General features: G+C 40.7%; 2 protein-coding genes across 6 annotated transcripts in view; one reads left to right on the forward strand and one right to left on the reverse strand.

Annotated features, from left to right (window-relative positions):
- Positions 1 to 9,997, forward strand: part of LOC110464047 — a 24,269-nt gene extending 14,272 nt beyond the window's left edge. The window contains exons 11-16 of the mRNA XM_021519065.1: positions 198 to 531; positions 1,152 to 2,482; positions 3,352 to 4,836; positions 5,457 to 6,537; positions 6,936 to 7,070; positions 7,945 to 9,997. Of these exons, the coding sequence (XP_021374740.1) occupies positions 198 to 531; positions 1,152 to 2,482; positions 3,352 to 4,836; positions 5,457 to 6,537; positions 6,936 to 7,060 (4,356 nt within the window). The 3' untranslated portion in view covers positions 7,061 to 7,070; positions 7,945 to 9,997. The remainder of the gene's footprint in view (positions 1 to 197; positions 532 to 1,151; positions 2,483 to 3,351; positions 4,837 to 5,456; positions 6,538 to 6,935; positions 7,071 to 7,944) is intronic.
- Positions 9,998 to 11,503: 1,506 nt separating this feature from the next.
- LOC110464060 overlaps positions 11,504 to 13,078 on the reverse strand; it is a 36,797-nt gene continuing 35,222 nt past the window's right edge. For 4 of the 5 annotated variants that reach the window (XM_021519078.1, XM_021519081.1, XM_021519082.1 and 1 more), the window contains one exon: positions 11,504 to 12,252. In XM_021519078.1, the coding sequence (XP_021374753.1) occupies positions 12,108 to 12,252 (145 nt within the window). In that variant the 3' untranslated portion in view covers positions 11,504 to 12,107. The remainder of the gene's footprint in view (positions 12,253 to 13,078) is intronic. The other variant, XM_021519079.1, reaches the window with a different exon arrangement.

Below are 13,078 nucleotides of genomic sequence, written 5' to 3' on the forward strand. Positions count from 1 at the left end.
CCATGCCTGGTAATAAGCCCATGCCTGGTAATAAGGCCATGCCTGGTAATAAGCCCATGCCTGGTAATAAGGCCATGCCTGGTAATAAGATCATGCCTGGTAATAAGCCCATGCCTGGTAATAAGGCCATGCCTGGTAATAAGGCCATGCCTGGTAATAAGCCCATGCCTGGTAATAAGGCCATGCCTGGTAATAAGGCCATGCCTGGTAATAAGCCCTTGCCTGGAAATAAGCCCATGTCTGGTAATAAGCCCATGTCTGGTAATAAGCCCTTGCCTGGTAATAAGGCCATGCCTGGTAAAAAGGCCATGCCTGGAAATAAGGCCATGCCTGGTAATAAGACCATGCCTGGTAATAAGCCCATGCCTGTTAATAAGGCCATGCCTGGTAATAAGACCATGCCTGGTAATAAGCCCATGGCGTGTAATAAGGCCATGCCTGGTAAAAAGGCCATGCCTGGAAATAAGGCCATGCCTGGTAATAAGCCCTTGCCTGGTAATAAGGCCATGCCTGGCAATAAGGCCATGCCTGGTAATAAGGCCATGTCTGGTAATAAGTCCATGCCTGGTAATAAGGCCATGTCTTGTAACAAGTCCATGTCTGGTAATAAGTCCATGTCTGGTAATAAGGCCATGCCTGGTAATAAGGCCATGCCTGGTAATAAGGCCATGTCTTGTAACAAATCCATGTCTGGTAATAAGCCCATGTCTGGTAATAAGCCCATGCCTGGTAATAAGTCCATGTCTGGTAATAAGCCCATGCCTGGTAATAAGCCCATGTTTGGTAATAAGGCCATGCCTGGTAAAAAGGCCATGCCTGGTAATAAGCCCATGTCTGGTAATAAGCCCATGACTTGTAATAAGGCCATGCCCGGTAATAAGACCATGCCTGGTAATAAGCCCACCAATATATAATGTAAGTCAGGAGAAATACCAACAAATGAAATTTCATTGTCCTGTAATAAGCCCACCCCTGATTTGAGAAATTATGTGTAGGCCTCCCTGGTTGTATTGCTGGATAAATACAGTACATTCCTAGGTACATGTGGTAAATCTACAGGTTACAAGGGAGATACATGTAAGTCATACAACTTTTGTTTTAACATTAAATGTACAGGTATACCTTAATTTAGCTCTTTCTTTGATTTCCAGGTCTGTTTGATATCCACACCAAAGGACAAACACCTTACAGTTGTGGCAGTATCAACGACAATCATGGCTTCCAGCTCCTGGAGGCCTTCCACTTCGCCCTGGAATACGCTAACAACCGTACTGGTATTTTCCGTAATGTGTGGCCAGAGGTCACATTTGGCGGTGTAGCCCTAGATGTTTGTCAAAATCCAACGCGTGCTGGAAATATGATAGCGAACATCCACTCCGGAACATTGAAACTGACGACTATGTCTCAGAGCCAGAACATTACCATCAACCCTGACAATATTGATGTCTATATCGGCGCATTTGACACCGACTCATCAATCCGGGTGGCAGACATTGTGAATCCGCTGGGAATTCCTCAGATCAGCTATGGTTCCACGAGCCAGGAGCTGATGGATCAGTACAAATACCGCTACTTCTTGCGTACTGTTCCCGCAGATGACAAGCAGGCTAGGGCCATTATTTCCTACCTGAAGAGGTTCGACCTAAACAACGTCCAGGTCATTACATCCTATGACAGCATTGGTGTGCACAGCAAGGAGGAGTTTGCTCGTCTGGCCAGACTCAACAGGATCTGCATATCCCAGAACATCACCACTGGTGTCAGCGGCTCGATCTCCGTCATTGAAGCACACACCACTCTCAACAAGCTTTTCTCCTTCCGAGACGCTACAGTCGTGATCTTGTTTGTCCAGGACCCGGAGACGCTGTTACAGTCGATTGAGAATAGAGATGACGTAAGGAATAACTTCACCTTTATCGGTACAGACAAGCTTGGTTTCAACCATGAGAAGTGGAACAATGCGCGTAAGCTGATGAATGGTCGCCGTGCTGTAACGTTTGACATAGAGACGGCAGATGTGCCAGAATTCGACAAATACCTGGAAAACAAAAATCCTGAAAATTATTTCTTTAACCCATGGTTTGATGACTATTACCAGGAACTGTTTCAGTGTAACTTTGATGGTAGGAGCACCAAGTACCCAGAACCATGCCCGACCCATCTTTTAGGAATTCCCCGTGCTGAAGGCTACATCCAGGACCCCTACGTTTTGTACGTCATCAATGCAGTGTTTTCTGCTGTATTTGGCGTGGACAAGGCACTGCGCGAGATCTGTCCCAGCAACAGCATTGGAGTATGTAACCTCTTCCGAACCAGCGGTGAGCGAAGACAACGAATCATGACTGGAATCCAAGCCACTAACTTTGTTGATGCCACGCAGCAGCCGTTCTTCTACGAAGAGGGAGGAGACAGTAGTCGTGGTTACAAAATTTGGGAGCCCCTGCCTAGTGCGGAGGACAACACACAGTATTATCTTGAAGATGTAAGTAATTAAACAGTTGATTCAACGTTCCCCCTACCTCTGGTTCCTTTCCCCATCATTCAACCTCCACTCCAACCCCACGCTCTCACTCCTTCATTTACCGATAACTCCTTCCCACATTCAACCTATAGCCTCGTCTCAAACTCCCTTATCCAACCATTCAATCCCTCCCCTATACAACGCCTACCCCATTGCATTCAACTCAAAACTGAATTCCCTTTCCACTCCCCTCTACCCATCAATACCCATTCCCCATTCATAATAATAATTCCCCTATTCAATACTGATTCCAGAAACAACAACCCATACATTCCGTTTTAAACGATTCCAAATCATCAAGCTTTGGTCCTGTTTTGACTGCGATGGTAATTCCTGTCATTAAAGTCCTTATTTAACATGTACATTGTGTCTATATTGATATCCTCTGTGAGATGAGGACATCCTCTGTGAGGTGAGGACATCCTCTGTGAGGTGAGGACGTCCTCTGTGAGGTGATGACATCCTCTGTGATGTGAAGACATCCTCTGTGAGGTGAGGACATCCTCTGTGAGGTGAGGACGTCCTCTGTGAGGTGAGGACGTCCTCTGTGAGGTGAGGACGTCCTCTGTGAGGTGATGACGTCCTCTGTGATGTGAAGACATCCTCTGTGAGGTGAGGACATCCTCTGTGTGGTGATGACATCCTCGATGTTTAGTCAATGACACTCTCAAAGTAAATTTTGAATACTTTAGAAGGCATCCATGGTGGATGTTCTAATCTATAAACTGCTATGATATTGATTCTAATTGACACTTACAACTTTATAACGATTTTGATTGAACGTGATTGACCCTCACAATGCTGATTTATCCTTATGATTGATTTTTCAGGTTGGTTCCTATAACGACACACACTACCTGAAGATTGACGCACGTTACGATGTCGACTGGCATTCAACATGTGACCGACCTGGATCATGTACCTGTGAGTTCCCCGAGTACCAGCCGTCGCGCTACATGAAGAATGACACAGATTGGGGTCTGTACATTGCCTACGTGTCTGACGTCCACGACCGTGACCCCAACGACCCCTATGCCTGTGGACCGATCAACACAGTGGGAAACTTCCAGAATATGATGGCCTTCTTCTATGCTCTTAACCTTGTCAATAGTGATAACAACCTCCCAGCGACCCTGAAGCTTGGAGGGATTGCCTTCGATACCTGTTCTTCATCTAATCGTATTGGGCAGGATATCTATAGTCTGCTGAGTGGTGAAGGAATTTGTACAGAAAACACGGGTCAAGTTATCCCTCCTTCCAACTTGGTGGCGTACCTGGCTAAAGGTAGTGAAAATGCCATCAGTGTCAGTGGAATACTCTCACCACTCAAGTTCACTACATTGAGTCAGAGTGCTACATCTGTGGCGCTTAGCAACAAGGATTTCCACCAATACTTCCTGCGCACTGTGCCTCCCGATAACGTCCAGGCCGTTGTCATTGCCGAGGTCCTTCAAACGTTTGGGTGGGATTACATCTCCGTAGTGTACACAGATGATGCCTACGGTAACGCTGCTATCAAAACTTTACTCCTCAACACAGAGACCAGTACTCCTCGCATCTGTGCCGCCCAGAGCATATCTATGTCGCTGGATACAACACTGAATGAAGCCAAAGCGATTATCGACAGCCTGAACCAGCGTGTCGGCGCCAGAGTTGTTGTGCTGTTCGTGTCTGATATTCACGCCCGACTCTTGTTGCAGGCCGCAACAGAGCGTGGCCTTACACACAGGTTCATCTGGCTTGGTAGTGACACCTGGGCAAACAGCGAATATATCGTCAATGGATACGAGGATGCCGCCGCCGGAGCTATCACTATTCAGATCAGATCTGAGGTGGTGGAGGGCTTCAAGAACTTCCTTCGCAGTTTTGACTACTCTAATAACATGAACATGCCGCGGGACTGGTTCGAGGACCTCTACCAGACCATTCACCAGTGCCGCATCCTGAACAGTGTTGTTCAGAAGGTTTATTCCAGCATCTGTTCGGGCGATGAGCGGATCACCGATGCCATGATCCCTAACGACCCCTACACTCTCCACACAATCATCTCCGTGTTCATGGTGGCGAACGGACTGAACTCCATTGATGAGTGTAAGAGAACAAGTCTCAGTGTGTCTGCCTGTCTGTCACTTCAACAGAATTCACGCGAGCTGATCTACAACAGTATTGCTGAGGCCCAGTACACCGTACTCCCAGACGACCTTGGCTCAAAGTCCTTCAACTTTAGATATACAGAGAGTGGTTACGGAGATGTCGGCTACACCATTCTCAACTTCAGACGTGATCTGACATCAGGAAACTATGCATACAGTCAGGTAGGCATGCGTGAACAGATAATTCCCCCCCAGTCCCAGTATCATAACTCACCGTTAACTCACAGTTGTCGACGTCATACCATTAGTCTTCAACTACTATTGACGCTTCTACTAATTCTGATGGTACGGACTCCCGGTCTGCACCTCCCGCTCTGTAGCATGCGGGGCTGAATTTTCCTGGGTGATTAAGAGAACCTGTTTAGATAGTTACATTTCTCGTCTCTTGTGTTATATGAACCATTCTGTATTGGGACAGATCTAATGTACAGCAAACCTTCACGTTTTAGTCTGATTGAGATTTTGAGGTCAAACATGTCTAATAGAGTGGAAATGTGGGTATATCAACCAAGGACATCAAGCCCAATAAATCAATAAATCCATTTATCATTATCAATCAATCAATTTATCAATCAATCAATTTATATCAATTTATCAATCAATCAATTTATCAATCAATCAATTTATCAATCAGGTTATTGATGCAGACTTATCTATTTCGGCTCCTCTACGCATCTCCTTGCTATTAAATGTTAAAATTGATGTCTCCGTTGTAAAGGATAAGATATAAATAATTAAAGTATTGTCCACCAAGTTAGCTAATGTTCTTTTGTCATTTTCAGATTGGAACCTTTCGTAAAGGCCTCCTGTCCCTGAACCGAGGGCTGTACCAAGGGTTTAGTTTCGTGGAGTCCCTCACCAATCCACTGTCGATGTGTCCGGTGGGTAGTAACTGTCCATGCCTGAACAGTGATGGCACACGCTTCAGTTACAAACGAGAGGGTGTGGCTGGTCTCACCTTCTATCGGCTCAACGACGGCAGCTATGTCGATGCACAAACAGGGGAGGTCATCCAGGTAGAGGACGTCCCTCAGCTTGCAGACAGATTCTCTGATATTTGGGGCATCATTGTCGCGACACTGGCAGCAATTGGAATGTTTGCCTCATTGTGCATGTTTGTGTATCTGCTTGTGATGTACCCAGTACGCGGGGGAACCTCAATTCTGGGTTTCATGCTGTCCTTTGGTAACATTCTGCTGTTTGCTCTGGTGTTTGCCTTCATCGTGCATGCTACACGAGAAGTTTGTGGTCTGCGTCGGTTCTGCCTGGGATTCTGCTATTCAATATGCTACAGTGCTTTGTTTGTCAAGATTGTGGACTCCTGGCGGTCACGTGGCAAGGAAGAGCTGTACGAGGTCAAATACGAGAAGCTTGGGCGCCCTCTGGGACTGTTTTTCTGTGCTGTGCTGTTTATACTTGTACAAGTAATTATCAACACGGAGTGGCTTATTTTGGAGCCACCAGATGTTACAACAGTCCTGTACAACAACATGCTGTGGCCGAGGTGTACGCCCAATGATTTCTACGATCAAGGCCTCATCCTGTCCTTGGTCTACATCATGTTCCTGGTCGTCCTGTGTGTTCTCTATGGCATGTGTGCCTGGTCCAATCCAAAGAACCACCACGAAGCACGCTGGGTGCTGGGCATTGTGCTGCTCGGGATACCTGTGTGGGTGGTGTTCAGTGTGCTGGCCGTTCTCGGGGAATACAAGATGAGAGATGCAGCCATTGCTATCGGTCTCCTGCTCAACGCTACCATCATGCTGCTCCTAGGCCCGATGAGGAAACTCTACCTACTAACCAAATTTGAGGAGCTAGTTGAGGAGGAAGAACGCAAGTCTGCACTTGGCAGCATGAAAGGAGGTCAGTTATTGACATGAACGCTTTTTGTTCTGCTTAATTACATCATGTTTAGATGTTGATATACTGCGGTACTTAATGGACATCATTATTTTAAGAAATTCACAACATTTTAATGGATTCATACTTGAAGGACATCATTATTTTAAGAAATTCAGGACATTTTAATGGATTCATGTTTAGATACCAGATGAAGGCAGGGTAGTTATGTGACTTACTAATAATTTATGTTAATAATTCCAAAAATTTATTCATATATAAATATTTTTTGGGAAGTTTCAATGAGGAATGCATCCCTCTTTGTAACCGAATGAAAACCAGGCGAAATAATAATGCAACTGAAAGATCAATCTACCCATTATTCATATAATGTTTAAAGTCGATGTATTTCTGTCAAACAGATTACGCGTCCATGTATGGTCGACAGTATGATAACACACCACGCCTACACGAGCATCAGGACTCGGTCCGCGACAGTGTGTTGGGAATTGACCCCTACGTGGTACACCCTAACAGCCATCACTGAAGTTTCTATGGTAAGTAACTCGGGGTAACGCTATATATCTATGTATTACTCCCCGACAACTAAAAGTAGCATTAATGCGCTTCATTGAAAGCCAATTAAAGCTGCGTCTAACGGGCCGGGCTATTACACAAACATTATTCAGGCTGTTTTTTCACTTAACATGGAATCAAATGGGAAAATTGCAACAGTAAAGCTACAGAAAAAAATACAAATAGAACCACTTTCAAAGAAACACAAGATTTTTCTCAGTGTTATACATAGGGGTCATGATTTGGCAGATATCTTGCTGGGAGGAAAGGCTTTCAATTTTCTTAAAAAAACGACATTACAGGGAAACCATTACAGGGAAACCATTTTTCAAGTTCATGAATCAAACAAATGACTTCTACAATGTTTCTTGCTGAGGTAAATGGCTATAACTTTATTTAAATGAATTGCCTTGACCCATATTCAAGGTCGCAAGGGGCAGAGACGTTTAAAAATCTCAAATCATGGTGTTCTAATGACCAATGAAGTCATGATCAAGAGCAAAGAGCATATTGTTTGTAGCCTGTATGAGTGAAGTGCCCCCCCCCCCCCCATGTGAAATTGTGAAATACCTTGAGTTGACTATAAACATTCAAGTCCTTCAACTTATTCTTATGAACCATGAGTCCAGGATTAATTATGTTTAGTCATTCTGTTATTTCCTAAGATGTGTTCATAAGCCTCCTTATCCCAGCCACCACTAATCCATGCCAGTTGTCCCAAAGCCAGTGATTTCGTGGCCAAATTTCTCCTTTTATGTTAAAAATAATGTCTCTATCACCCAGCCACTCAGCTGGAAAAATTAGCCGAGTAAATGTGTCATTTGATGATTGTGTTTGTATTTCTTTTGTTGACAGAACACCACAATTGAACGTTGTGAAATCCTGATTTCTCATCGGATCAGACAAACCGCAGCTGATTGACTGGGCGGGATTTAATCACATGGAACTGTGGGCGGTGGGCGGTGAATCTCTTTACTGTGATAATTACAACGATTAACAAAAATTCGTTTATTACGACATTTCTTTATACACAAATCATCTGTATAATGAAAAAAAGCTGTTTTGTAACTGAAGTTTATGTTCTTTACTTCATCATACTTAAGGGTGTATGTTGCCTTTCTGTAACACTTTGTTAAAAAGGGTTAAAAACCAGCAGAATTTGTTATTTGGATCTTGTTTATTAATTCTCGACATATTTGAAAGGTTGACATCCCTGAAACCACTCTCTAGGGGAATTCCAGCTTAAAAGAATGTATTTCAAGGGAGGTAACTCAGAGTACAAATAATAAACAAATCATGTATAATGTGTATGGTAAGATATAACATTGTTGATTTAAAGAGAAATGTCATGGTTTAGTTATTAGTTTGTAAACTACAGTCATGCTGAAATACTTTCTTCCAATATATACGACAAGCAGTAATGATACTGTAGTTCTGTTGTTACAACGTCCCATGGTCATCGAATTATTCTGATTTTTTATTTTTTTTATGTGAATGTAAAAGTACAGTTGCCAATAGAGTGCGTACGAGTGTTGAACACATGTCTCTGGCACCAGTCGCGAAAACAGATAAAAATTCCATTATTGAATTATACCATCACATATAAACATAAAAAAATATAAAAGTGTAAAATTTTGTGTGCTAATATATATGTAGGTGTGAAAATTGTGTGTATATATTGTGGTGTGGAAGGTTATATAAATTTGTATATAAAGAACATTATGTAGATTTAATTTGTACACACGGTATGGAAGTTGTGAGTGCTGAATAAATATGTTTGGTTTAATTTTAACATGAATAATTGGATGAGAAAGACCCAGAGTTGAGTGCTTAATGTGCACAAGTTCATAGCCTTTATTGAGAATGCCCAGCATTGCCAGGCTGAGTGCAGTAAGAAACTAGATTTGTGTTGATCAGTGTGTAACTCTGCACTCTGGCTTTATTTTTTATTACCTGTATTACATTTTCCATTATGTATGTGGGTATATATATGTGCTGAAATTTTCTTCCCAATAGTGATACAAGGAGATTATGAATAATGTAAATGGTTTAAAAATAAAAAATAAAATATATATTAGAAAAATAAGGCCTCCCAAAAAAGGATGTCAGTTGCAGAACTGTGTTATCTACATAGATAAATTACAGAATTAAACTGTTAAAATATCGTCTTCAATCTCAATCAGTTTGCCATTCCTTATCAACATCAACTATCGTTTTTCTGGTTTAAACACCCTCACACTATCACCACAAAATACCTACTGACTTCATGAATACAACGTTGTTTTTCCTTTTTGAAGGAAATTTGGAAGGTTCTACAATCAGTTCAATTGTTCTGAAATTGCTTTGTGCTTTTAAAATTATTATGTCAAACATTGATTATTTCAAACCGGCAAAAGGCGCACCATGCAGCGTTTCTCCTTGAAGTCCCACGTTTGACTATGTAACAACTATCATAAAACTTCGTCAGTCAAAACAGATTTAAATAATGGTGAGGAAATTCATATCCTTTTTAAAAATTGTTGCCTTTAAAAAATGAATGTTTGAATTGTTTGATTAATACCGAGGACGATGTATAACAGAGAATCTTGTGCATGGCGTGTCTTTTTGTTGGTTTAAATCACAGCTGTTCGTTCCAAATTGAAGACTTATAACAAGTTCTATTTGAGAAAATTTAACTGCCACCGTTTGTACAGAATTCTGTGGAACTACTTCTAATCTGTCTCCCTAGTTACCCACGATCACTGCTTTATAGTACTCCAAGTATATACAATATTATTGATGTTAAATCATAGACATTTCAGTCCATAAAAGTCGGTTTAATGGACTCGGACCTATACTACCATATAATATACGTTATAAAAGTTGTGTACATCTGAGAGATTTAAATAAATATTTTGTATATTTTCAACTGAGAGTGTTTTGTCATTTATTCTGGAATATATACTTATCATAGTTATACATGTCACAGATATGAGGTTAGCATTCCATAGACGGTATAATTAAGTTAAAATTTATTTTTGCTACATTAATTCAAATTTAAAAAAAAAATATCACATTTTACAAAATAAAGAATATGCGGGCTGTATGTTATCACCCTTGCATCAATATGTTAGTTACAGTTTTGTTGCAAAAGTTGAAATTCAATAATGTTACTATTTGTACTATAATGTTGACATTTGGCATGAAGTCTCTTGGGGTTCCCCTTTGATCATCCAGTGCTGCCAAAATTAATTTTAAGTTTATTCATGTATTTTAGACCATTTTCTTTTCTCATAAATCTAAAAATTGATCCTTCGGTGCAAATATTGAAATCTGTGATTGAAAATTTCCTCGCATTTTAGTACGACTTTCCTTGTGTTGGTATGACATGTACTTTGAACAGAGATTGGGTGGGTGGGTACGGGTTTTCTACCACAGGACACACTGACCATCTGATATCATGTGAGCTTCTGACCAGTAATCACCTTAGGAAGGTGAAACCATCGTACTACAATGTACTTGAAAAAGTTTTTAAATGTTATTAATGACCTGTAAACTTATATTAGTTATATTTGTGTAAATCTGATATAGAGGTTTCTAAACGAGTGATGGTTGGTTATCATGTTTATCGAACTCAAGGTCAGTTAATCTTCAAATTGTATAAAGACACAAGGTTTACCGAGTGTCTTTTACAATTTGAAATTGAACTAACAAGAGTAGATAAACGTGATAACCAATCATCACGAGTTTGGGGACCTGTTTCTCCCATAACATTCGTATTTTATCTGAAAAAACACATTTTCCCATGGAAAATACATCATGTTTGTTTCCGATGGGGGAAACAATTACCATGGAGCATGACGTCACGATGGGAAATGACGTCGTAAAGAACTGTTACGTGACGTCCTAAATCAAAGATCGACCAATGGAATGACGTCCAGGGTGTTACCCACTAGCTAATGGGAAACCAAAAATGTTTACTAACTCCTAGCAGGTTTATCTAGTGAGGAAACCTACAATGGTTGTGGCAGAAATGAATTTAATAGTGAGGTAACTTTCCAAGGCCTGTATACAAAATAAAACTAATAGCTAGACACTCTCCCTTAACAAGTTGATGAAGATGTACGGTAACTGACATGTAAAAGAAAAATATGGAAAATGTACGAAAAATAAAAACAACAAGGAATTCCACAGTAATTTTATTCATATAATAATTGATGCTGACAAACATGTGATGATACCAGATATCTACAAAACTCCAGAAAGTAAGAGGAGGGCCTTACCAGCTATGTACGCCCACATGATTGGAATGGAGGGCACAGGCTTATATAATTATCAGCAGTAAAATAGGTTATGAAATAATAACATCCAAATTCTTTAAATTTTGATCAACTCGAAAGTGGTATACAGAATGGTTGCAAGACCTATGTGAAAATGACATTATTAAATTGTGATGGTCATGAAATTAGATTTACTAATGGCTATATGTCATTTTAATTATTCTTGTTCAGTTTTAGATGAAATGTAAGAAACACATGCTTCTACAGACGTAGTACGTAGGTCCCAGTGACAGTAATCCTCAGTATACATTATACAGGATCTGTTCTACATAATATCGTTACTTATTCTAATCATATATCTTATAAACACGAATGCCTGCATTCTATGACAATGTATTCAGTTCCTGCCACATATCTACAGTATTCAAAGCCAATGATGAATGTCATTAAATATAATCATAATATCAACAAAATAAATAATATTTTATCTGCGTCAAAGCTATACAGATCTACTATCTAACCAATTTTATGAGGGTTAGACATTTATGGTCAGTGCATGACCATCATATGATGCCCAGTGGTCAGAGATTCTGTATAATCGACCATCATATGATGCCCAGTGGTCAGAGATTCTGTAAAATCGACCATTATGTCCAGGGATTAACTGGTCCATTAAGTCTCTGTAATGAGGAAAATGTCCATCTCGTTGGTCAGTTATGTTTCCTCCATATTGCGGAGACTGTCCATCTCGTTGGTCAGTTATGTTTCCTCCATATGGCGGAGACTGTCCATCTCCTTGGAAATGACATTGGTGACCTGCATGCACTTATTGGCGAGAGTGCCGCCCATCCTCTTCAGAGCGATCTCCGCAGCTTCTCTCACAGACTTGATCGGGTCGTTCCTCCTGGGAAAAAAACCGAAAGTCCATATACACACTCCCCAATAATGATAGTAAACACAAATTAAAGTCATCCCAATATTATACTATTAATGATATAAAGACAAGATTACATTATGTCATAAATGTCTGCCATTAAGTTGTATGAGGATTATTCCAGACACAATGATTATACACATTGTATATGTAATTCAGAATGTACAAGGTTTGGCTGAAGATTTTGCAAAAGAGACAGAACTGCCATCAAAATAGTTGGAATGAAAAAATTTAGTACATGTGCACATATTCTGAGTGTGGTGGTTCTACATCAATGGAGATTCCAGAAATTCAGATGAAAACTGTTCACTAGGAGTTGTCTGGACGTGATGAGACGAAAATATTTTGTTAAAGGGACATAACTCCTACAACAAGAGCGCTGCCAGTGGCAGCATGATTCCCCCAGGAAAAACTCATCATGGATTTGAATTTGAGAAGAGCAGGGAAATCGCACACAAATTTGTACAATCCGTTTTACAATGATTTGATGTGGACCTGCTATTTATTCTCTGCAGATATTGAAACATCATCCATTAACATAAGTTACACTAATGACCAGTGGACTGTGGAGTATAATAATCAGCCAGGGCTATCCATACACCAAGTTTGAACTTTGTTTGACATGCACTACTTTTTATGTTATCATTCAGAGAAGTAAACTTCTATTTTTTGAAATAATGAATTGATCTCGAGCAGACTGCAAACAAAATCGATCACCGTTGTTCCATCCACTAGGCCAACCCACACACCAATTACCACTAGGCCAACCTACACACCAATTACCACTAGGCCAACC

Source organism: Mizuhopecten yessoensis, unplaced genomic scaffold (assembly GCF_002113885.1).
Source record: "Mizuhopecten yessoensis strain PY_sf001 unplaced genomic scaffold, ASM211388v2 scaffold10953, whole genome shotgun sequence".
Classification (NCBI taxonomy): domain Eukaryota; kingdom Metazoa; phylum Mollusca; class Bivalvia; order Pectinida; family Pectinidae; genus Mizuhopecten; species Mizuhopecten yessoensis.